The sequence below is a fragment of the Grampus griseus genome, assembly GCF_964374135.1.
Source record: "Grampus griseus genome assembly, chromosome: 8".
Classification (NCBI taxonomy): Eukaryota; Metazoa; Chordata; class Mammalia; order Artiodactyla; family Delphinidae; genus Grampus; species Grampus griseus.
The window spans coordinates 9,812,014-9,837,180 of record NC_139002.1 but is presented as its reverse complement, the minus strand read 5'-3'; the positions used below and the strand labels follow the sequence as shown (position 1 = coordinate 9,837,180).

Genomic DNA, 25,167 nt, shown 5'->3' with positions numbered 1-25,167 from the left:
TCCTGGGACCCCTCCTGCCACCCCCATGCCCAAGCTCGGGGCATCATGTCGCTTGCACACACAGCTGCAGAGTACATGCTCTCAGATGCCCTGCTACCCGACCGCAGGGGCCCCCACCTCAAAGGACTGCGCCTGGAACTGCCCCTGGACCGCATGGTCAAGTTCATAGCCGTGGGCTTCCCCTTGTTGCTGATGTCACTGGCATTTGCCCAGGAGTTCTCCTCTGGTAAGTGGCTTCCAAGACCCAGTGGGCCCTGAAATGAGTCAGCCCCCACTGTCTAGATCACATGACTCGGGCCGGGCATCACCCAAAAGGCAGACTATGCATCCATTTGGGGCACCAGCAAAGCAGAGGTGTTAAGAAACTTTGAAAGTCATTTCTAAAATTTTCCAGTAAAAAATATTTGTCTTAATTTCAGTATTCGCATGTTCTGTGTCATTGCAGTGACTAAACTTTTATTTTGATTTTCATGTGGATGATAGAGATTAGGATCCTATAATCTCTCCAGGATTTATGACCTCTAAAGGTCTTAATTAGCCAAGCTTCAGATAAATCTCCTATCTTCTTGGAGTCTTCTTGCTACTCCCCACCTCCAGGATTATTGACTTGAGAACCTATTAAGTGCCTGACAGAGTCTGGCGCATCACAGGTGCTGAATAAATCCACTCCTTCCTCTCCAAGAGCTCCAGCCCCATGCACGAGCATTAACAAACACGTATACCCAGTGTTCTAGGTGCTAGATTAACACAGCGAATCTGCCACCTCTATTAAAGACAACATGGACTTTCCCGAGAACTGGGATTGCTGGCTTTCTTTTCTGGCTGTGTGCTGAGCTCACCACCTTGCCCAGGGAGGTGTGTCAGCCTCCCACTGCCTCTTCATTCACCCACAGTGCAGACCCAGAAACCTAGGGCCTGGGAAGAAGACAGTGCCTGCCAGATTCAGAAATGGCCAGAAAGCTCTTAGCTGATTGTCCCCTGGATCCCCGTTCCTCCACCCCAACTCAGGGCTGCCTCAAAGCTGTGTTTCTGTTCCAGGGTCTCCCATCAGCTGCTTCTGTCCCAGTAACTTCAGCATCCGGCAGGCTGCCTACGTGGACAGTTCCTGTTGGGACTCACTGGTTCACCACAAACAGGATGAGTCTGGCCAGCACAGGACGAAATCCCTCTGGCCTCACAAGGTAAAGTGGCAGGGGCTCTGTCAAGCCTGCCTCACGGCTGGGTGGCGGGGGGCAGAACTGCATCGATAGGTTCTCTCCTGCCCGCCTCTGCTTTTGTATTTTGCTCATTGACTTTCGCGTCTCAGGCATTCTTCAAATATCTGGTCATATTTGCTCACCCACTTTTATCTGATTGGAAGTTTTGTGCCTTGGGCTGAGGCTGTCAGTTCAAAGTAATCCCTTTGGGCCATTTCATTGGGGAAAACCCCAGATATCAGTATCTGCAATCTGATATTCTGGGCTGGTCAGTTTTCCCAAGAAGAATCATTCAATCCCTAATTTGGGTGGAGGGGGCAGCATGCGGTTGGTATCAAGCTTGTCTGCCAACCCTCTGGGAACTCAGCCGTGGGTGTCGGCATTCACTACTCATTCAGCTCACCCCCGTTCTCAGTATGTTCCCCTGCCCTCAATGGACCCAAGTGCAGAATCCGTCGGGTTTAACGTTTCCAAAGAATAAACCACAAGGGCGGTCGGCTGAGTGCACCATGTTTCAGAAAGGATCTGCGGATCTGTTTTCTCAATATTCCTGTTTCCAGCCTCACCTGCGCCCCCATTTTCAGACACACCCGATATCTCCCATCCCTGAGTCTTCCTGGTTCTGTGGTGAAAACAGCCTGGCTGTACCCACCTCAACTTCTCATCCTCTCCGCGGGCTGGTACCTTCTTTCACGCAGCTGCTTCCCAGGTTTCAACACTTCGTTACTCTTGTCTCCTTTTCTATTTTCTTTGTCCTTATAGGATTATGTCTTTTGGGTCCCTTTATTGTCATTCTAGTGGGGTTTCATGAGGAAGCAGAAGTAATATGTATGTCCAAGACACAGTTTTAATCAGAAGTCACTCATAATGTTTTCTAGTTCTGACAGTTTACAGGGCCTCAAAATGCCACAGTTCTAGGACCCAGACAAAACCAGAGACTTAATGGAAAGAGTTCATGAGGTGTCTGTCCCTGGAAGTGTTCAAGCAGGATCTAGATGGTAACAAGTTCAAAGTACTGCAGAGGGGATTCATATGTCAGAAAAGAGTCAAATTGTCGATCATCAGATGGCCTGAGTGCTCGTTAAGCCCAGATTCTCTGGCTGCACCCTAAGCCTCCTGAAACAGAAGCTCTAGGGTGAAAAGTTCATTTTCAAGAAACGTCATTTCTTAGACAGGAATGAAAAGGTTCTCATTTGCTCTCGTGGTCTAATATACCTTTCCTAGCCTGTCTCTCTTGTTTAGTTCAGAAACACACACATGTGCGCGCACACACACACACACACACACACAAATCAAATAGCCTCCCTCTCTCTTTTTCTTCAAACTCTCCTCTAAAATAAAAAGCATCTATGGTTCAGGAGAAGCTATAGGCCAGTATTTCTTAAGGGAATAAGCTCCAAAGTCGGACTGCCTGGTTCCAAATCTGCTCATTCACCTGCTAGACATGTAACCCTGTATCGGGCACTTAACATTTTCATGCTTCAGTTTCTTGGTCTATAAAATAGAGCTACTGATAGTACCTGACGAAGAATGAATAATGCATGTTCAGTACCCAGCAAAAATGTCGCTTAACTGAGCCTCTACGAGTAGGGTTTTTACTGTGGGCAAAACAGTGGGTCCAACCTGTTGGGTGTGGTGAGTATGATAAGAAACATAAGGAAAAGTCCTTTATCTAAGGTAGCAAATAGTGTAGTGGAGGACACCAGCTTTATGAATACCCAATGTCAGTTTACAAATACAGACCAGAAACAGCCCCCAAGGATTCCAAGACAGTGCCTGATGGCGTAGTTTGGTCTTACCAAGAATCCAAAGATGAGAAAAGGCCATTGCCCATGAGAGAAGGCAGGGCAGGCTACGTGGAGGAAATGGGACCTGACCTCCTCTCTGGAGGGTCGCAGTAAAGGTCAGCCATGCCGGGGCCCCTGGCAGGACTTAGAAAGCTATGGACTCTGGATGTCTGGAGCAGTCAGAGAAAGAAAAGTGGAAGATTGAGAATGAAGATGCTCTCCCCTAGGATGCCATGACCACCATTGGCCATGATCTCTGGTTAGCCACCCAGGCTAACATGCATGGAGAATGGGGACAGGAAGCTAGCACTCCCTCTTGCTCTCTTTCTTTCCCTTCCTTCCTTCCTTCCTTCCTTCCTGTCTCTGTCTGTCTCTCTGTCTGTCTGTCTCTCTCTCTCTCTCTGCCCTCCCCTTCTGAGGCAGGAACTGGGGAAGGAGAGCCACTCACTCAGCACCCTGTCTGCAAGGTTGCAAGGTCTGGGCACCCTGGGGCTCCCTCCTCAGCTCGCTCTCACCCTGCAGGCCCTCCCCTACTCCCTGCTGGCCCTGGCCGTGGCCATGTACCTGCCGGTTCTGCTGTGGCAGTATGCAGCCGTGCCGGCCCTCAGCTCAGATCTGCTGTTCATCATCAGCGAACTGGACAAATCCTACAATCGCGCCATCCGCCTGGTGCAGCACATGCTGAAGATCCGGCAGGAGGGCTCGGACCCGCACGCGTTCTGGGATGAGCTGGAGAAGTGAGTTGTCTCCTCCACTGCTTTCTGAAAGACGCGGTCGAGCCCTAAAATGGGATCTTGCAGAGTAATCTTTAAACTATCCTCTGCACCATCCTTCTCGAGAATTCAACGTTCTTAACACGTGACCGCATTGACTTTCTATCGTCTCTGTACAGGGAGAGGGAAAGGACTCTGCCTCCAGTTTACAGGTGACTCCAGTGAGTCACAAAGGGGTCAGCCTCTGAAAGACCACTTTTTCAGAACCCTGAATAGCTCCTCCCAGGCCTACAGGAAAAACAGCCCAATTCTCCCAGATACTTTTCCTAGGCCCTCCACACACTGTCATCAACCACTTCCTCAGACTTCTGTCGAACAACTAAATGACAGAAGCCTTCCACTCCACCTAGGCAGTCTCCTGCTTTCCTCCTGAACAAGCCGTTCATTCATTTAAGCATTCACCTGTCATTTAGGAGCACCAGACCCAGCTCTGGGTGCGGTGGATACGGGTGTGTGTGTGTGCTGGGGGCGGGGGCTTATATTGTATTGAGGGAAAACAAACAGTGAATTAGCATAACACATAAGAAAGTTATATGGTAGAGGATAAGTGATATAAAGAAAACTAAGACAGGGGGAGGGGCTCAGGAAAGCTGGGAGGTGGAGGGAGGTGCAGTTTTAAATAGGGTGGCCAGGGCAGGCCCCCTCAGAGCACAGCTGAGCTAAGGTTAGGAACCATATTCTGCCTCGGGTTTGTGTACATCTCTATCCTCTGAAAAAAGCTCTTCTCCTGTCTATCTTTCTGAACCCTATCTACCTTTGGAAGGCCAATCTAAGACAATATTCTCCATAGAGGTTTCTGAACACTCCAGCTCACACTGTTTGTCTCTCTCCTAACTTTTACAACTACCATGGTTTGTATCCATCGTTTTAGCAACAGAACGAGCATTATTTTTATTTCCTATTTGCATGTTTCATCTGCCCCTTCCCTACAAGCCAGACTGCAAGCTTCTTCAGGGCAGAGACTGGATTACATCTACCTGAACACCACAGCTCTCAACAAACACTTGTTAGCAGATTTATTTCTATAAAATGAATGAACTGACCTAAAAAAAATCATACACAAAGGAAACAGACCAAGAACCAGAACGTGGTTATTTAGAATCCCAGTCCAGTGCTAAGTTAATAAGTCTTAATGCTTCTTAAGGATCCTACTTCAGCTTAGAGATTTAGTCTGCCTTGCCAGGCAGAAATCCAGAGTGATCATTCATTATTCACTGGGTTTACTGCATTGCACTCATGTCTTGGAGAATTAAGATACACTCACACACCTCTCTTTGGGGAAAGGAGGGGTTATGCTCAAAGAAGGCAGATATTCCTGTGAGCCAGTAATGCCGTGTTGCATACACAGATGCTGTTACTTCCCCACATGGCTCTCTCAGGATACAGTTCTAAATGGTCCCTCCTAATCTTGCCTCCTTTCTTCCCCTGCCCAGGGCTCGGAAAGAACGATACTTTGAATTCCCCTTGCTAGAGCGGTACCTGGCCTGTAAGCAGCGCTCACACTCACTAGTGGCCGCCTACCTCCTGAGGAACTCCCTCTTGCTCTTCTTCACCTCAGCCACCTACCTATACCTTGGCCACTTCCACCTGGATGTCTTCTTCCAAGAGGAATTCAGCTGTTCCATGAAGACAGGGCTGCTACATGATGAGACCCACATCCCCGATCTGATCACGTGCAGGCTGACCTCTCTGTCTGTTTTCCAGATTGTTAGTCTCTCCAGTGTAGCAATATACACCCTGTTGGTTCCAGTGGTAATATACAACCTCATGCGGCTGTGTCGGTGGGACAAACGGCTCCTATCCATCTATGAGATGCTCCCGGCTTTTGACCTCCTCAGCAGAAAGATGCTGGGATGTCCCATCAATGATCTCAATGTGATCCTTCTTTTCCTCCGAGCCAACGTCTCTGAGCTCATCTCTTTTAGCTGGTTGAGTGTCCTTTGTGTGCTGAAGGACACAACCACCCAGAAGCACAACATTGACACAGTGGTTGATTTCATGACGTTATTGGCTGGCTTAGAACCCTCAAAACCTAAACATCTCACCCACGGGATGTGTGATGAAAATCCGTAGTTAAGAAACCATGAAGCAAGAAATTTTATGGAAAGTAAAAATCTCTCCCCTTCTTCACAAGTCTCACGCACTAATATACAAAAACACCCACTTTAGGATTGCTAAACTTGCATTTAGCTGAATCGAACATCCTGTATTATGCTATGCCAAAGGTGAGAAGATATAATCAATACATGGAAACAAATCTGAAAGTTGGAGCTGATGAGTCCAAAAGCTAAAAAAAAATAGATCTAGAGCTTAATATGAAGACAGAAGAAAAACTAAGACTAAAATTAAAATCTAGGGACTTCCCTGGTGGTCCAGTGGTTAAGACTCTGCACTCCCAATGCAGGCGGCATGGGTTTGATCCCTGGTCGGGGAACTAAGATCCCTCATGCTGCACAGCATGACCAAAAAATAAAAAATTTAAAAATAAAAGTTACCATTATTTTAAAAAATTCAAAAAAAATATTAAAGTCTAGACATTGTACAAAGGGAGAGGTTTCTACAGGCTATTAAATGGAGGTAGTTTCTTCTCACTCCATTTACGCCTTTGTAGGATACACGCTCAGTTTAGAGCAAGTGGGGTAATCTGGTAAGAGAATAAAGATATGAAATCCCTGGGAACCCTGTGGTGTGGACTCAAACCCCAGCTTGTCTTGTGGAACTCACCAACCTTGCCCAGGTATCCTGTGGCCTGCAAGATGGGCCAAGAGATGCTGATGGCAGGAATTTGCCGTCTGCTCTTGGGGCTTAAGGACAGCATAGAACAAGGCCAGGGCCATGCATCAGCTGTGGGTGGAGCCTTGAGGTGTACAGATACACTTTTTCATTGTGTAAACCAGGGACTCACTTCACCAAGGGCTGGGATTATGGGCTGCAGACTCTGTAATTCTTGATGGGCCCAGATATGCTTCTAATACCCCAGGGGATGCTCTACCTCCACTTACAGCCAATCACTGATAGCAACCATTTAGAACTAAACAGGATAAATAGTAAAGTGCTGTTGGGCCCCAACTCTCTCTTACTCATCTTAGCTTCTAACTCCCATTGCTATGTTTGGAACCTTGATCTGACTCCAAAGGCCATGCTCGGACCACAATACCTTGCTGTCTCTCATTTGCTATTTGTAGAGCTGCACATTATGTATTTCTTCAGAGAATTTTTGCATAAGTCATTTCGACCCCTCTTCATATAGATAAGTAGAAAAGTTAGACAAATTCAGATAAGTTTACCTAAAACAAGCAAAGGGGTCGATATACCGACATTCATCAATGGCTTCCTGTTGTCACTCGGTAAAAGCCTCAGTCTTCAGTTGTTACACAAGACCTTCACAATCCAAATCCTGCCTGCTCCTCAGTCTCTCCTCTTGCCTCTGTCCACATACACCTTCCACTCTGATCAACAACTTGCAGTTCCCACGCTTCTCACGATGCTGAGCCTGTGAATATGCTGTCCCCACTGCCCAGGATGCCCTCCTCTGTTCTGCACTGGGCCAACTGCTAGCTCCCCTTCAAAATCTCCCCAGGCACATTTCCTTCAAGAAGCCTTCCCAATCTCCTCTTTCCTTCCCTAACTAGGTGCTGCTATGTCATCCAATACCTACCTCTGAGATAAAACTTATTACACTTAATAATATTAATATAGCCCATGTATTTGTCTTTTCCTCTTAAATAAGTTTCCTAAAGGCTGTGTCATCATAGGCACTAATAAATAAATATTCTTTGGAATACATAGTGAATAGTTGCTCAGGAACATTACATTGTCTGGAGAACACAGAACCAGCCACTAAAATACCCTGTATTGAAAAAGCTTTGTACACAAACATGCCCTTCACAGCAATTGATGAGCAAAAAGTCAAACATGGATGTAAATAATTATGTAAAATTATTAAGCCATAACTGGAACATTAAGCAGTCATTTAAATAACATTTCTAAAGAACTTATAATAGCACTACAAAATGACTGTGATAATGGTAAGTGAACAAAAGAGGAAACATCATGTTCGGTATGATCTAACCTATATAAAATGCATTAAAATATTAAACATACAAACTACTACATATAAAATAAGCAACAAGGATATATTGTCTAGCACAGGGAATCACAGCCATTATCTTGTAATAACTTTTAATGGAGTATAATCTGCAAAAATACTGAATCACTATGCTGTACACCTGAAACTAATATTGTGAATCAACCATACTTCAATAAAAAATTAAACATACATGTTAAAAGTGATTCACTTGGGCTTCCCTGGTGGCGCAGTGGTTGGGAGTCCGCCTGCTGATGCAGGAGACATAGGTTCATGCCCCGGTCCGGGAAGATCCCACATGTCGCGGAGCAGCTGGGCCCGTGAGCCATGGCCACTGAGCCTGCGCGTCCAGAGCCTGTGCTCCACAGCGGGAGAGGCCACAGCAGTGAGAGGCCCACGTACCGCAAAAAAAAAAAAAAAAAAAAAAAAAAAAAGTGATTCACTTCGTATGGCAGCATTATGAATTTAAAAAAAATCTTCTTTGCACTGTATTTTCTAAATTTTGCATGAAATGTTTTAGAAATTGTAAGGAAATGTTTCTAATGAAATAAAGCCTGCAAGGACAAAATACAGCTGAACAGCAAATAAATCAGGCAGTTAGCAAATAAGGGTTAAAAAAAGAAGAAGAAGAAAAAAAGAAAATCTGTCAATCAGAACTACCTATATTCAGGTTCCAAGGAAAAGTGCCAGTCTATAGTATGAAAGGCATGATTATGGATATTTTGTAAACTGAAAGTATTCCTGGCAATTTCCAAAAATGAATCTATATGGTTGCCTTGAGTATGTTTGTAAAAGCATACTGGAACCGTGAGTTCCAAAAGGACAGCTTTCAATACGAATGGACAAAAAGGACTCTCGTAATCTTTCTCTCTGTGTTAAAACCATTTTGTCAAGACTCTTTTCACTGTTCTTACAATTCCAGAAATGAAGTACCTGGGTTATCGATTCTAAACCTTTTTTGAACTGATTGTAAGTTACTTATTTTAGCGTTAGTTTTTTCTCCAGTAACTTACTGAACTTAGTGTTTTAACTCTGTACATATTTTCCTTAATTTCCGTATACAATTCTAGAAGTCTAAATTTTGAGTATATACAACGGTAATTATATATCAGTAGAGTACCTTTCAGTTTAACTATCCACCTCATTATTCTAAAGACTATATTCAGTTCTGAGAGGAAAAACCTGTGACCCAGAGGCTCACTCAACTAGTTAGTGGCATTGCTGGGAGAAAAATGAATACTACAAGCCTTCTGCCTTCCAGCCCAGCTCATTTACCAATACTGCATTCTAAAGAACTGTCTATTTATTTGATGATTAGACAGAACTTGGTTATAAAGTTAGAGCTATATAGGTACAGAAACATATTTTTGGTTTCATTAGGCAAATATTTACTCAGTGCCTACTTAGTGCAAGCATGTTATTAAAAGTGCCGGTTAAATCTTCCATCTTCCCTACTAAATCCTAATCTGAGAGCAGAGGACTTTTTTCTATTCACCACTGTAATCCCAGCTCCCAGTAAAAGGACAGCGTAACAGGCCCTCAAGAAACATCTATGCGAGCTGTATAAAGAAAGGAAGTAGAGAAAGCAGCAGTCCCAGCAATGCGTTGGAGTGCATCCTACAGTCCAGAAGGCCAGTCTGTATCAAGTGTGGAAAAGTGGTGCTGAAACGCAGTGGGTGGGGTTCGGAAACGTGTATGAGATTGGCTTCGAGAAGATTTTTGTGCGACTTTAGCTCAACAATAACACGCCTCAGCTAAACACACACACGCGAGTCTCAGAGTCCTTTCCAGCCGCCCTCCTCCTCCTCAGGTTCTCCCCTTCCCCTCCCCTTCCTTTCCCCCTCCCCATTCTCTCCCCTTCCCTCCCCTTCTCTTTCCCCTTCCCTCCCATTCCCTTTCCCTCCCCTTCCCTCCCCTTCTCTTTCCCCTCCCCTCCCCTTTCCCCTCTCCTCCCCCTCCCTTCCTCCCCCTCCCTTCCTCCCCTTCCCTTTCCTTCCCCCTCCCCTCCCCTTCCCCTCCTCCCCTTCCCCTCCCCTCCTCCCCTTCCCCTCCCCTCCCATTCCCCTTCCCCTCCCATTCCCCTTCCCTCCCCTCCCATTCCCTTTCCCTCCCCTTCCTCCCCTTTCCCCTCCCCCCTTTCCCCTCCTCTTCTCTTTCTCCTCCCCTTCCCTCCCTCCCCTTCCCGCCCCTTCCCCTTCCCCTCCCCTCCCCTTCCCTTTCCCCTTCTCCTCCCCTCTTCCGGAGCCGAGGATCGGCCGAACCGAGACGACCCAACTCCCAGCCCCGGAAGTTACGCGCGGCCGGCGCCGTGATGTAAGTTCCGGTCACGGCTAACTTCCGAGGCAGACGCGGAAGTGCAGGGAGGCACCGGGAACCGGGTTTGGTTGCAGGATTTGCGGCCGAGCCCTGCGCCTCGTGAATGTTCTAGAGAGGTCGATTCCTAGCGGCCGGCTTCCACCAGCCCAGACCAGACGTAGCCGGCGCTAGGGGCCACTCCTCGGCCGAGGAGCTGATGCCGGCCGCTCCCTGGAGCCCCCGTAGCGGGGCCGGACCATGAGCCTGCTGGGCGGCCTGGCCTCCTCGCCGCGGGCCCCGCTGCAGTCCAGCAAGGCCAGGATGAAAAAGCTCCCGAAGAAGAGCCAGAACGAGAAGTACCGGCTCAAGTACCTGCGGCTGCGCAAAGCGGCCAAAGCCACGGTGTTTGTGAGTGTGACCGGCGCTCAGCCCTTCTCAGCCTCGAGCCTCTCCTAACTCGCGAAATCTTTCCCCGAGCTGTACCCCTTCCCAGAGTGACAGTATTAATACAGTGTTAGGTTTTACATTGTACATTACTTCTTGTTAGCCTCATGCCTTGGACAAATTACGTAATTCCTGTAATCGTGTTTCCTCATCTGCATATGAGAGCTAATAACTGCCTTGCAGACTTAATGAAGATTAAATGAGGAAAGTAAAGCTCTCGGTACCTAGAAGCTGTGCTAATAAGTTTTAGTCATTATCGTTATTACCGCCGAACTCCTGGAAATGCCTTTGAGCCTCCAGAGAAACCTGAGAATGAGGCGCTATTTTTAAAGTAGCAGCACTTAAGGCCCGAGAGATGATTTGCTCGAGGGCGCTATGTCTGAGCCCTGGCTCCAACTCAAACACCTGATTCTAGTTTCTTTAGTACTTCCATTACGCAGCCTGTTTCCCAAGCACCCCGCTTACCCGTAACTGACCCCTTCCACGAACAGGCACATGAAGCTCTCAGTAATCCCCCCTTCTAACCTCTTTTGAGTCTTCCCGATCCTTTATTGTAGCGGCACTGGATTTACTGAATGAATGAAATGGTTTTCCAGCCACAACCAAGTGTTATAATATTCTGGCTTGCTCAAGCTCACCTCAATGCTTGGAAATAGCAGGTGTCTCAAATATCTCCCCACATCTGAATCACCACTACCTTACCTCTTCTTCTACCAAAAGCTAGAACATCCCTCAGCTTTTTTGGAAGCATAAGGAAAGGTTTGGAAATCAGAGCATTCATTCCGAAAACATTTATTTGGCACTTGCCATGTACACTGGAGAGAAGTAAGAAAAGCAGAATTAAGAGGATTTAGTATCTAATTATGTTACCTTTCTTTTATTCCCTAAATGTCAAAGGTACCTAAAGCCTGGCACCTATGTTGTTAGGATACTGGTTCCACCAAGTCTATGCAGAAGGTTTTGTGAAGAAAAAGGATATTGTTTTGATCATTCAAAGTTTGAGGTCCCAACTATGGAGCATCCAGATTGGAGCAGTCCCCTCAGGACTCATGCTTGGGAACTAGATTGAATCGTCAGTAAAGAAAGCTGATGCTTGAATACACATAAATAGGTTATGAAATTTAAGAATTTTATAGACTAGACTAGATTTTGTTCCATCTGTATTTTCTCTTTAAGGTTCATACTACATGGGATGCTTTGGGTTAGGTTCGCTTTGTAAGCTCCCCAAGAGTCAAGGCACTTGGGAATGGACCTTCCCCATATTTACAAGGGTTGAGTTTAAGCATCTATGCTTTGAGCAGTATGCCCTTTTCTTTGCTAAAGGCTACCCTAATTAAGGTGACCATATGTCTTGGTTTGCCTAGGACAGCCCTACTACTTTGCCATATTGTTCTGGCAAAATCATCAATAGCTCCCCCTTTTCACGCAAAGGTGCACCAGTTTCTATAAATTATCTAATTACTCTGCCCACATTAGAACTTGACCCTACCTTTACTTATAGGTTTGTTTACAGTTTCTCTGCAAGGTAGACTAGCACTTCCTTCTCACCCAGCAACACAGACTTCTTTGGTTTGGAATATAGCTCCTCTTCTCAGCATAATACTTTGATCTTTCATTCATTTTGTGTGACTATATTCAAAATTTTCTTCAAGGAAAATGCTGCTATTTGTGATGAAATTGCTCGTCTTGAGGAAAAATTTCTTAAAGCTAAAGAAGAAAGACGGTGAGCTGGTTCATTTTGTGTTCAGAATTACATTTTTTGGTGATTGATACGGTGTTTCTGATCCTATGAATTTTCCTCCATCGGGATTTTTGTGCTTTGCACAGCCCACTGGCCACTAATCTGGTACAAAGTCACAACCTATGGTATTGGTTCCTGTTTACCTAGGTTGTGTTGGACCATGATGATGAAACAGCTCTATTCATCTCTCTTGCCACATCTTATAAGTAATTTTATTATAACTCTGCAGTTATAAAAGCCAAGGAATAAAAGAAATTGCATTTCATTCTACATATATTTATTCCATATGTAGTACTCCGTGAGTACATGTACATGTGCAGTTCATGGTATGTGCCCTTCAGAAGCCTAACACCTTCCAACATCCAGTTAGAAGAGCTCTCCAGATGCAAAAGAGATACGCTATAATCCTTTATCCTTAGCTTCTTGAAGTAGTATTCTCTGGAGCTTCGTTTTTCCCGGGGTCCAATAAGAACCTTATTTTTGTGAATGCAATAATCTTTGTATATAGTTCTGGCTTTTCCCAGTACTTGAATAAAATATGGAATTGTGATAAAACAGAAGCTCATACTTCTGCTCCCTTTCCTTCCTGACCTCAGGTACTTGCTAAAGAAGCTCCTTCAGCTCCAGGCTCTAACTGAAGGGGAAGCACAGGTTGCAGCTCCTTCCCACAGCTCCAGTTTGCCCCTGACTTACGGTGTGGCCAGCTCTGTGGGAACTATCCAGGGAGCTGGGCCGCTTTCTGGGCCTAGCACTGGAGCTGAGGAACCATTTGGAAAGAAATCCAAGAAGGAGAAAAAAGAAAAAGGCAAAGAGAACAACAAACTGGAAGGTACCTTGGGGAGAGGATATCAGTTGCCCCAGTGGCTCAGCGACTAATGACGAAGACCTGGTACTAACTGGTAGACACTCGGCCACAGAGATGACTTAAACTCTCACCTGGTCCTTAAGCAGCCCTGGTAGCCCTTGAAAACCAAGTGTCTTAAAGCCACTTCAGGTGGAGGAATTGCAGTTAGACCTGGTTAAACGTGATGGGAGCAGGCCAAGGCCTCCCCCTTCTCCTACACACCCGACTCTCTGGGTGCCTTCAGTTCAGTCTTTCCTAGAGGCAGGGAAATGGGCTTGGTGGCCTTTTGAGCACACAGATGACCTGGGAAATTGCTGACCTTATAAATGAAGTCAGAGGCCTTAAAAAGTATAAGGCTTTTAGATACTAAGCACTGATACCAAAATTGGTTACTGCCAGGTGGGTGGGTTAGAAGAATACTCAGGGCTTTGGGGAAAAGTCCCATGTGCCCATTCAGGGAGTGTGTAGAACCAGGATTGGCTTATTGCTCTTAGCATCGTGCAGAGTTTTCCCTTCCCCTCAACACTGGGAAGGGCCTAAAGTGGGTGACCCTAGATTTGCGTTTCAGTTCTGAAGAAAACATCCAAGAAAAAGAAAATGGAGACAGGTGCTCGCAAGCTGGTTCAGCCCATTGCCCTGGATCCCTCAGGACGGCCTGTGTTCCCCATCGGACTGGGGGGTCTAACAGTATATAGCCTGGGGGAGGTGAGTGAGACCAGCGATAAAGAGAGAGGAGAATCAGAAATACGGGAGTGGGGTTGAGCCTTCCCTCCCTGTTCCCGTTAGCAGCAGCCCCTTGCTGATCCAGACCAACCCCAGAAAATCTCCAGTCCCTAGGAAACCAGGTCAGTTTTGTCTGCTACACATCCTACGCTCTTTCTGTCTCTGATTTGAGTCACTCTTTGCAGCCCCAAGGTGGTTCTAAAGGCTACCACAGTACCCTGGACTTCTACATTCTCTGGTGACCTCAGTGGCGGGTTGGGGGAATCTTTTTTTATAGATCATCACCGACCGACCTGGCTTCCATGACGAGGGCGCCATCTACCCTGTGGGCTACTGCAGCACTCGGGTGTACGCCAGCATGAAGAGCCCAGACCAGCAGTGTCTGTACACCTGTCAGATCAAGGACGGTGGCACACAGCCTCAGGTACCCACTCTAAGAATAACTGCTGGTTTTCTTCTTTTTTTTTTTGAGAACCTTCTCTGTGACACGCACTTAATATATATTATCTATTCAGACACTTTACAAGGTAGATAGTGTGTAAGTTGCAGAAAGTGATTGGCCCTGAGTCACACCTCTGCTAATAAGTGATTTGAGCTGGGATGTGAATCTGCATTTGTGTGAGTGTCCTACTGACACCCATTCCCTTGAACCGTGCTGGTGCTAATGTCAATATGGTGACCACATGAGGCCTGATCAAGCTTCTTGTTTGTAAAGTGCAGGCCTACATTCAGGGAAGATTAGTTTGACATTCTGCCAACTCAGGTGGGACCAAGATGAAGGTAGCAGAGAAACTGCATATTAGTTTCTGACTGCACTTACTCTTGAGGACCTGGGAGACCTGAATCCTAGTCATATTAAGTATCTTTGTTCATCTTTCTCGGTGCTGTGGTTCAAGACAATTCACTTTCCCAGTTTCCTCTGATCATTGGGGGAAAATAGACCATTTTCAGAGTTTCAGGCTTCACTGTCTGATGATGTTACAGATCGCTAGAAAATGGGGTGGAAGGAGATAGAAGCAAGGGAAGGAACCTTTGAGCAGAAGCTGAGGGCCTGCCTGACACATGTGGACAGTATTGCGTCACTCCTATCCTGGTTAGAACGCTGTCGGATGCAGCTGAGAGTTTGGATGACCTTGGCCATGCAGCATTTCTCTTTAGAAAGTGCTCTAACAGTCTCGATATTGTAGCAATAATTATAACAAATCTATATGTTCAAGGAAGATCTAATCAAAATCCTAATAGAATGTAAATGGTAATTGACAAGCTGGTCCTTAATTTCCTCTGAAAGACAAATTGCTAAAATATTTAAAAAAAAAAAGTCTTTGGGGTTTTTTTTGTTTCCTTTATTAAGCCACTAACCCATCCAGACATTATTTTCAGGTACATTGTGAGCTTTAATTTTTTTCCCCTAACATCAAGTGACACATTTAGTGTATACTAAATACATATAATACTTGAGTGTGTTTCCAGACGATTCTGTTTCATCTGTTTGTCTATAAATGCCAGTATGACTTTTAATTGCTTTAGCTTTATAAAATGTTTTATACTATAAATATGTTTAAAAAATATTGAACAATATATTTATAATCCTAGGGTGAGGTGAAAAGGTTTTCCTTAGCAAGATGTGAAAAGTAGAAGCCATAATGGAAAGCAGTAACAGATTTGACTATTAAAAATTTAAACACTTCTGAATGACCAAAACCACCATAATCAAAGTTAAAAGTGACAAACAAGAAGAAAATATGTCACAGTGGATTAATATCCAGAAAAAGTGCTCTTGTGATCTAAGATAAAAAAGCAGTCAGATAAAACAGGCATTTCACAGAAACAGTGCAGATGGTCGATGAGAGCAGACCTTACTAGTAGTTAGGGAGACTCAAATAAAACAGAAAGATCTTATTTTTTCTCATAGGCAAATATAAGATAGATAATAGCAGATGTTGGCCAGCATGTAGGAAAATAAGTACAAATGGCATTAGTAGGAGGGAAAATTTGTAAAGTTCCTTTTTTTGGAAGGCAGCTGGGCAGTATCAACAATTTTAATGTGTGACTCCTTTGATCCAGAATACTTCTAGATATTCTAGTATGTCTTAGAGAAATGTGCAAATGTGAACAAAAGAATTACGTACAACAATGTAATTGTGGCATTGTTTGCAATAGCAAGAAGTTAAAAGTAGCCTAAATACCCACCAATAGGAAAATGGTTAAAAATTAAGATATATCCACCTTGTGTAATATTATAGGGCAGTTAAAAGAATGAAGTAGGGAAAGACCCCAAACCAAAATACTACATTTTGGCCTTTTAATTGCTCTTTGCTCAAATAGAATATATAGTTTACACACAATATAAAAAATTGGAATTGGCATGATCAATACCAAGTAGAAGAGCAATCCTGAAATATTTAAAGATAATTGTTTACGGTTTTTTCATGAATTAGCTGAGAAATCAGTATAAACCATCACAATGTTAAACTTGCAACATGTCACTGAAGTAACAAAACTATTGACTAAAACTACTCTCAAGATAATTTACTACTGACAAAATTGAAAGAGCTCTAAAATTGACACAGGAAAATTGAATCAAATGAAATAACCACAGAAGAAAACTAACAGCAGTAGAAACTGTACTCAGTAAGGTTCACTTTTGGAGTCTAAAAAAATGATCAATAATGCACATCACTGGGGGGAAAAAGAAAAAAATATATATATATATATACAGAAAATAAATTAATTCTGTGTGGAATAATTTTATTAAACATTGAAAAACTGGAAACTGCTTAACTGAACTTTATAGAAAACTGGTTAAGGAATTTAAATGACTAAAGAGAAGCTGTTACAGAAATTTTTTTTTTTTTTTTGCAAAAAGTCGTGAACTTTATAGAAAACTGGTCAAGGAATTAAGTTGGGTAGATAGCACTTGTTACAATAATGCTTTCTTGGCAGAAATTCCTCAGTATCAGTATAATTTTGATTTAACAGTTTCTTTTTATAAAAAGGATATTTTACAACTCAAAAAGTAAAGTGAAATGGCGATTTGCAGTCAAAACGGCCTATACTCTTCCTAGGCGTTATAAAGTAAATCTAAGATTATGTGGAGAATGATTTCATTTGTTTTTAAAATACCATTTGTATTTATACTTACAAATGTAAGTAAGTGGATAAGAAAGCATCTGGAAAGGTATATAAGAAATAAGTGTTGGCCTCTGGAGAGGAGTCAAGCAAAGAGTATAAAATTAAACAGAAGACTTGCTCTGTTTTCTTGGCTTGGAATTTCTAACAGCCCTCTAGGAAGGGTACCCACCTCCTACCTGGTATACTCAGCTTCAGGTTCCAGAGTGAAGAAAGAGTAATAGCAGTAGTGTGACTCTCTCTACCCCCTTCTCCTTGAAGACTGACCTCATTGCTCCCTTGTATTTCTCAGTTTGAAATTGTTCCTGAAGATGACCCCCAGAATGCCATTGCCAGCTCTTCTGCAGACGCCTGTCATGCAGAACTGCTCGAGACCATAAGTGCTGCTATGTAAGTTGACCAACAGCTTGGAGACAGGCTAAAAAGATCACTTTGGGTACACTGAGGCCTTCTCTCTTGCTTTTAATGAGTAGAGATCCCTTATTTTATAGAAAGCTATCCTGTGTCCTTTGAATGTCTTAGCAGCTACCGTCTCCAGAGTATCCAAGTGAGGAAAGCTTATTCCATGTGTTCATACCCACATTCTCACCTCCCTCTCAGCTCTCAAGCTAAAATTCTCCCTCTCCTGTTTAGGGGGAAACTAATGCCCAACGTGCATCCATCTGGAGCTGACTTTTTTGGGTTTTCTCATCCAGCCATCCACAACCTGATCCAGAGTTGTCCAGGAGCTCGAAAATGCGTCAAGTAAGTGGGGTCAAATCCATTCCCTTGAAAGAAGCCCCAGGGACCAGGTGGGCCAGGGACCTAAACTGGCGGTCACTGCTCTGCTCATTCATCTATTTAATGAGCTGCTTCTGTGCACAAGGCACAGTATTGGTCCTCTGCGGCCCCTGGACGGCGAGCAGGAGCCAGTACCCCACTGTACTGAAGTTCTTATCGTCTGTGTGCACCATGACAGCAAACGGATTGGGAAGTCCTGCAGAGTAAGTGTCACTAAAGAAGCCTGTCTGTGTGCTTTTCATTTTTGGTTAGTTAATATGTTTTTCAGATATATATGGCAGAGACCTAAAGAAAAAAATACCTGGTCCCTTTGAAGGGAAGAATGGGTTGTATGGCCAACAGACAACTCAGTAATGATCCCTTTGGTCCTGCAGTTACCAGTGGGTGAAGTTCGACGTGTGTAAACCTGGAGACAGTCTGCCGCCCCAAGGACAGCTAGAGAATGATGCAGCTACAAGCTTTGAAGCCTTTCAGAGACAGACCTTCCATAAAGATCACAATGATCCCATTCTACAAGGTATCTTTTATTTTTTCCCTTCTGCTTCGAAAATTGACCATTTTTAGGCAACCCTCCCCTCTTCATCCATCGCTGAGTATCCCATATCTGGGCAGTGAGTGATAGAAGCTTTCCCTGCTCTGGCCATGGGCAGCCCTCGCAGAAGTCACAAGGCGTGGCTGAGATCATGGTGAGGCAGGGCTCACCGAGAAACTAGGGCATCTCATTTTCTAACCTAAATAAGACCTAAGCAGAATACAAGGGAAAGTTTACTGTGGGACTGAAATTTCAGATGTAGTGAAGGGGATCAGGTCATGGCCTTGGTCCTGCCTATGTTCCGTGGATTCCCTTCCACAAATGAGTGGAGTGATCAGGGGATCCGGCATAGGAGTCATATAGGGAGAGCTCTGGACTAGAAATAAGAAGATAGTATTAACTTTTCTGTCTCTGCCTACTATGCTGTGTAACCCTAGGCAAGTCACTTGATCTATTTCAGCCAGTTTTGTTCTTCTTTTTTAATATTTTATTGAAGTATAGCTGATTAACAATGTTGTGTTAATTTCTGCTGTACAGCAGCGATTCAGTTATACACATATATATTTTTTCATATTCTTTTCCATTATGTTTTATCACAGGATATTGAATATAGTTCCGTGCTATACAGTAGGACCTTGTTGTTCATCCATCCTGTATATACTAGTTTGCATCTGCTAGTCCCAAACTCCCAATCCTTCCCTCCCCCTTGGCAACCACAGGTCTTTTCTCTATGTCCGTGAGTCTTTGTTTCATAGATATGTTCATTTGTGTCATATTTTATATTCCACATATAAGTGATATCACATGGTATTTGTCTCTTTCTTACTTCACTTAGTGTGATAATCTCTGTCCATCCATGTTGCTGCAAATGGCATTATTTCATTCTTTTTTATGGCTAATATTCCTCTGTGTGTGTATATGTGTATATGCCACATCTTCTTTATTAATTCGTCTGTCCATGGCTTGGCTTTTGCAAATAGTGCTGCTGTGAACATAGGGGTGCATGTATCTTTTCGGGTTATAGTTCTGTCTGGGTAAATGCCCAGGAGTGGGATTGCTGGGTCATATGATAATTCTATTTTTAGTTTTTTAAGGAACCTCCATACTGTTCTCTATAGTGGCTATATCAATTTACAGTGCAAGAGGGTTCCCTTTTTTCCATATCCTCTCCATTATTTATTGTTTGTATATTTTTTGATGATCCATTCTGACTGGTGTGAAGTGATACCTCATTGTAGTTTCGATTTGAATTTCTCTAATGATTAGTGATGTTGAGCATCTTTTCATGTGCCTCTTGGCCATCTGTATGTCTTCTTTGGAGAAATGTCTATTTAGGTCTTTGGCCCATTTTTTGATTGGGTTTTTTTTTTGTTTTTGAGTTGTATGAGCTGTTTGTATATTTTGGAACCTAAGCCCTTGTCAGTCGCATCGTCTGCAAATATTTTCTCCCAGTCCGTAGGTTGTCTTTTCATTTTGTTCATGGTTTCCTTTGCTGTGCAAAAACTTATGTTTGATTAGGTCCCATTTGTTTATTTTTGCTTTCATTTCTATTGCCTGACCTAAGAAAACATTGGTATGATTTATGTCCGAGAATGTTTTGCCTATGTTCTCTTCTAGGAGTTTTATGGTGTCATGTCTTATAATAAGTCTTAAAGCCATTTTGAGTTTATTTTTGTATGTGGTGTGAGGGTGTGTTGTAACTTCACTGATTTACATATGGCTGTCCAATTTTTCCAGTACCACTTGCTGTATTTCAGCCACAGTTTTCTTCATTGTAAAAGTAAGTATCTGTCCTGTCTTACCAAACAAGGGCAGAACTGGGCTGACAGATGCAAAAGAGTTGAAAGAATTAAAAGGACACGTATGTGTCTGGTCAAGCCAGTCTCCTGAGATTCCCAGGCAGCAGTGGAACTTGAGGAATTTTTTTTTCTCCAGGATCCTTGGACCTCCCAGAGCTTCAGCCTACAGCCTTTGTGTCTTCTTATCAACGCATGTTCCTGACACATGAACGCTTGGTAGATACTCACCTACAGCACTTGAAGTCTCCGTCGCAGTGTAGCCCAACTCAGTCTTCAGATTGAACAGGAAGGGATCAATGACCACATCATTTTCATCAGGATGGATTTTTTATCTTAAACTAAAACTTAAGACTATATGGAAGAAGGCAGCGACTCAAGTGAAGAAGATAGTAAATTAACACATTTTGTCGCGGAGGTTCCCATGGTGACAGCTTTCCTGGGAAAAACTTCAGCTGCTTTATTTTTAGTAATAAATTTTTCTTGACAGTTCTGCTTATTTTCATCTTGTTGTAATCAGGATATAATCTTTTGGCTTAGCTCTGCCTGAGGTAAACTTAAGTCCTTTGTAAACCAGAGGGAGAGATGGCTGCTGACTCATGAGGAAGGTAGTAAGATTCTGACAACCTTGCACCCTTGATTCTGATCTAGGTCAGTGAATATTAAGTCGCAGCCCCTACAACCAGCTGCTGCTTTGTTTTCATGTCAGCGTCACCACAGTGAAATCCTGCTTATCCCCAAGCTGCAAGGCCCAGTCCCAGGCCCACTGTTCATCTTTTTCACATTTCACAAGGGGATCAAAAAATCCTCTCTAACCCTTCCTACATTCCCTTTGTGGCTCCTTATTGGAGAATGTGCTTTTAGCTAAACCACATGATAACACACATTTAGACAGAACGTGATTGGTTCCCATCCTCCGTAACAGACTCACCCCAACAGTTCGTTAGTCGTGTACTGACGTAATTCCGCATTCTGTATAACTGAATTTTTTGGACTCTGCTTACAGCATTAAGGTAGAGATATACCACAACACCTTATCCCAGCCAGGACAACTCCACGGTGCCTTGTGGGATGCTTCGCTGCCCACCCAGCCCGGCCTGGAATGGGAAGGAACAAAAGGACCCCGGAAGTAGAAGAATGGGGAAGGCGGTGAGAACTGGATTGTCACTGTGCTACCGTCCATAGCTGCTAACGGGGGAGGAAACAAATGGGCCTAGCATCTTACAGGACTATATCTGGATGGCAGAGGGAGGGATCTGATGCAGCATTTAGAGCACATCACACTGGCCACTGCAAAGTATCAGAAACTAAAGTAACCAACACTAATTTTATGATTCTTATTTATAGTCTTACAAGTTTGTATAGCTTTTACAGTGCAAAAACAATAGTAAAATTTGGATAATAGCAAATCAGGGATAGAAAGGAGATTACTCAAAACTGTTAATGTTTTTCTTTTTTCTTTTTTCTCTGCATAAGGTGCCTGAAGCCATTTGCATTTACACAGAAATGGTATATGCTGCTTTTATCACATAACCAATATCTTTCCATTCTGTTACAGCCTGAGTTAATCACAGATTCAAAGTGAGCATCATTCTAAGAAGAACATTAAAAAAAATTTATGTAAGTTAGTGCACGGTTTTCCTTTAATTAAAGTATTCATTTTGTAGCTTTCCTAGAACAGTGTTTTTCAAACTACAAATTTCAACACACTAGTTGTTCTTAAACTTAGGCAATCAAGACCCACATCTTTTAAAATTAAATTAGAAGACAATTAGAACATATTGGAATGCATCGCATGTCAAAGGTTGAAACTGGTTTCAACTATAGTGTGTATATAGGCGTTTATACACCATTCACACAATACACATGGGGACACATGGAATGATGTAAAGTGTTTTTACTATGGATCATCATTTTAAGTAACTTGAAAAACACTGCCCTAGCTGGCATACTTAAAAAATCTTTTCATCTACTGGATTGTTGAAGATAGTTTGACAACATCCAATGTCAGTGAAAATGAGGGAGAAAATGGGACTGTGCCTTGGTGGAAATGTAAACAGTTGAACCCTTTGGGAGGGTTAAGCTATAGGTGTCAAAATGTTAAACATATTTATCCTTAAACCCATTATTCCATATTCAGGACCCTAAGGAATTAAGTGCGGGATGGTGTTTGCACGTAACAGTTATCACAGTATTTGTTTAAAACCCTCTATGTCCACTGATGGCAAATTGGTTAAAGAAAATATAGAGCTCCCACAAACTGAAACAATCTAAATCTGTTTTCACTTTACATAGGAAAATTATTTCTCTAGAATAAGTCAGAAACGCAGATTACAAAATAATATACCATGTAGTAGTATGTAAAATGTGACCTAAACAAATCAGGTGATGTTCACCAAGACATTAAGTGTCTCCAAATGATGAATTTTGTGGTGGTTTTTACTTACGTATACTTTTCTTTAGCATCCAAGTCTTCTTAGTGATTATGAATTCGATTTTTTCAAATAGTAAAAAGTTATTTTCATTTGGGAAAGAAACTGAATTCCCACAGAATGTTTTAAATTATTCAACCATTAAAAATAAACTTTCATATGACTTTTCATTAAGATATCCACCACCTAAACCTAACGTTTTACACTGTGTGCCCTAGCTTACTGGGGGTGAAGGGAACCTGGGCCTGGAGCGCTTAACTGTTTCTAGCTTCTTCCAAGTTAGAACGGCTGCCACGCGACGCGCGTGAGTGCTGCGGTGAGGAGGAGTGGACAGTACATTCGCTTTTCCGCAGGAGTCTGTTACTGGGTCCGTGGTTCCTGTTAGGCCAGATGAATAAGAGGCCAAGGTTTGGGTGTTAGGAGCCAGCTGTGCACTGGGAAGTCCTTGAAGGAGCAGAGTTCCTTGCAAGCTGCGTAGCTGTTTCGCTTTTTACTAAGATCCTGGCACTGACGATGCATTCCTGCTCTTCAGTTACACCAGGACCCCTTGGGGGACAGGTATGGAGAGAGTGATGCTTATGCTTTCGTTCTCATTTTTCACATTAAGGGAATGGAAACTACCCACAGATTAGTTTCACTCCTTTCTCAGGTTCAGGGGACAATTTGCAAGCCCGTTCATAACCCAGTTTTGACTAGAGAGGAATGTGTACACGTGACTAATGATTATACTTTTATTTCCAGCTTCTTAGAGATTACAGACAATTGTCAAGTGCCTTTAACTGTTCTTAATCAACCAATAAACAGCATTATGATTCTTAATAGTATACACAAAAGCCCTCTTTCACATTTGCCCCATCTAGATTACTTTTCTAAATGCTTATCCTGTAGCTTTACTTTCAGCCTCACGTTGTTCCTCCATCTGGATTGTCCTTTTCGTAGTTAAACCTCTTACCTTTAAACAGCCTGATATCTCTGTTTGCTTCTCAATGACCTCTGCGGTCACATGGGCTCCCCATGGGCTGCTCCAGCTCGCCTTTCTTTTCCCTCCTTGAGGCCGTCCCTTAGCGCCTCCCAAAATGCCTGCACGTGATTCTGGTTTCTTTCTGTTAAATATTCACATTATCATTATTTAGACTAAAGGAATAGAATTGTTTTCAGCTTGGAACAAAATAGGGCTGAAATCAGTTCTCTGAAAGATTGTTGTGTAGTGGAAGAAACATTTCAGTTCCACCTGAGGAAAAACTGTTGGGAAGTTTAGAAGGGAAACTTTATACAGAAATTTGATAACCACCTCTCATATTTTATAGAAAAAAACATAAATGCTAGCCGGCCTGCAGGGCCTTAAAATCTCTTCCGACCCCGAGTTTCCACAGTCTGGAGGTAAGGGGACAAAAGTGTTAAAGACATTTCACTCCCAGTAATAAGGGAAGCGAATGACATTGAGATTCAAGTTGTTTGTAGTTTGGAATTATTCTAATACAGATACCTGGCCCAACTGGAGGACAAAAGACAAGCGTTTCATTTGCCTACCAGCTCTGGCATCTCAGAATATGGAAACAGCCATGTGCTAGCCGGGCGCTGTCAATGAGGCAGTTCTATTCATTTCCATTAAAAAGCAACAGCTGTCATTTAAACTCCTAAATGCCCAAATCTAAAGGATCCACACGTCTAAGATGTGATCATACTGCAACGGAATCACTTAGCAACCTTGCTGCGATACCCGGGAATCTGGTTTGTAATGAAAGCAGTGAAGGGAGGAGCTGGCAGGGCACTGGTGGGGTGGTACAGGGGACACTGCTTATATTCACAAGGCCATGTGGTCCACGCATAGCGAACAGCAACCAGGCTGTTGTGACAAGACTTGACATTCAGGGCCAGCGTCTGGGCGGAGAAAGTGTCCATGGGAGCTGGAAGCCACTTGCACTGATGGTCACTGCAACAGGAGATCTAACAGGAGAGTCATAAACAGGAACAGTTAGGTCAGGAGGATATGCCAAGAGGCGGGACTGCTCTTCAGACAGACTGAAAGAGGAGAAGCGGCCACGCGCAGCCACAGACACATTTCCTACAGTGACCAGAACAAACCTGAGTCCAGGCTGGGTCTGGTCAGCACAGCCACAGATCCATAGTAAAAGTTCACGTGCTAAAATAAATAGCTTAAATCAATGAGTAAAACATTAAATGACTGAGGGAGACAAGGCAGCGTAGTCATGAAACATTCAGGGAAGGCTCCGCTGAACAACCTTCCTGTGATCCTCCGGCCAAACAGCAAAGCAGGCAGGAATTTGGGTGAAGCGAGGCACCGCTGTGCTGCTCTCTGGCTCCCAAAGGAGCTGGGGAATGAAGAAGGGGCACAAAGGAACTTTGGATGGTAAGCTGTTCTCAAGTCAGAAAACAATCTATCTGGTGAAGGGAGCATAAAATACCCAGTTCCCAAGGTTCAATTCTGTCCTGGTCCCAGCTAAGATTCCAGGTCCAGACGATGGGCAGGCTGCCAGCTGTTGACTAGAGAGGAGAACTCAGAACACAGAGGCTCCTTGGAGCTAGGATTCACCTAAAACCCAGCATGCAAAGAAGCTAGGTGGCGTAGGTGCTGAGGAAGCACCTG

General features: G+C 43.6%; 3 protein-coding genes across 4 annotated transcripts in view; 2 read left to right on the top strand and 1 right to left on the bottom strand.

The window, feature by feature from the left end:
- Positions 1 to 45: 45 nt before the first annotated feature.
- Positions 46 to 5,829, top strand: PANX3 (pannexin 3; the record flags this gene model as incomplete). The annotated part of the gene is made up of 4 exons (XM_082661173.1): positions 46 to 226; positions 1,039 to 1,181; positions 3,506 to 3,720; positions 5,190 to 5,829. 4 exons carry the CDS (start codon positions 46 to 48, stop codon positions 5,827 to 5,829), a joined length of 1,179 nt encoding a protein of 392 aa, XP_082517299.1.
- Positions 5,830 to 10,169: 4,340 nt separating this feature from the next.
- Positions 10,170 to 20,620, top strand: TBRG1 (transforming growth factor beta regulator 1). The gene is made up of 9 exons (XM_082659997.1): positions 10,170 to 10,546; positions 12,235 to 12,305; positions 12,920 to 13,152; positions 13,736 to 13,872; positions 14,168 to 14,314; positions 17,312 to 17,409; positions 17,653 to 17,763; positions 18,174 to 18,316; positions 20,267 to 20,620. The coding sequence occupies exons 1-9, from the start codon at positions 10,397 to 10,399 to the stop codon at positions 20,410 to 20,412; spliced, it is 1,236 nt and encodes a 411-aa protein (XP_082516123.1). The 5' UTR covers positions 10,170 to 10,396; the 3' UTR covers positions 20,413 to 20,620.
- Positions 20,621 to 23,111: 2,491 nt separating this feature from the next.
- The window catches only part of SIAE (sialic acid acetylesterase), a 35,362-nt gene continuing 33,306 nt past the window's right edge, over positions 23,112 to 25,167 (bottom strand). For both annotated transcript variants that reach the window (XM_082659995.1, XM_082659996.1), the window contains one exon: positions 23,112 to 24,506. In XM_082659995.1, coding sequence (XP_082516121.1) covers positions 24,255 to 24,506 — 252 coding nt within the window. In that variant the 3' untranslated portion in view covers positions 23,112 to 24,254. The remainder of the gene's footprint in view (positions 24,507 to 25,167) is intronic.

Coding starts and splice junctions, on each gene's coding strand:
- TBRG1 (XM_082659997.1), top strand. CDS start 10,397: ATGAGCCTGCTGGGCGGCCTGGCCTCCTCGCCGCGGGCCCCGCTGCAG. Junction 13,873..14,167: donor CAGTATATAGCCTGGGGGAG/GTGAGTGAGACC, acceptor CTTTTTTTATAG/ATCATCACCGACCGACCTGG. Junction 14,315..17,311: donor ACGGTGGCACACAGCCTCAG/GTACCCACTCTA, acceptor TGTATTTCTCAG/TTTGAAATTGTTCCTGAAGA.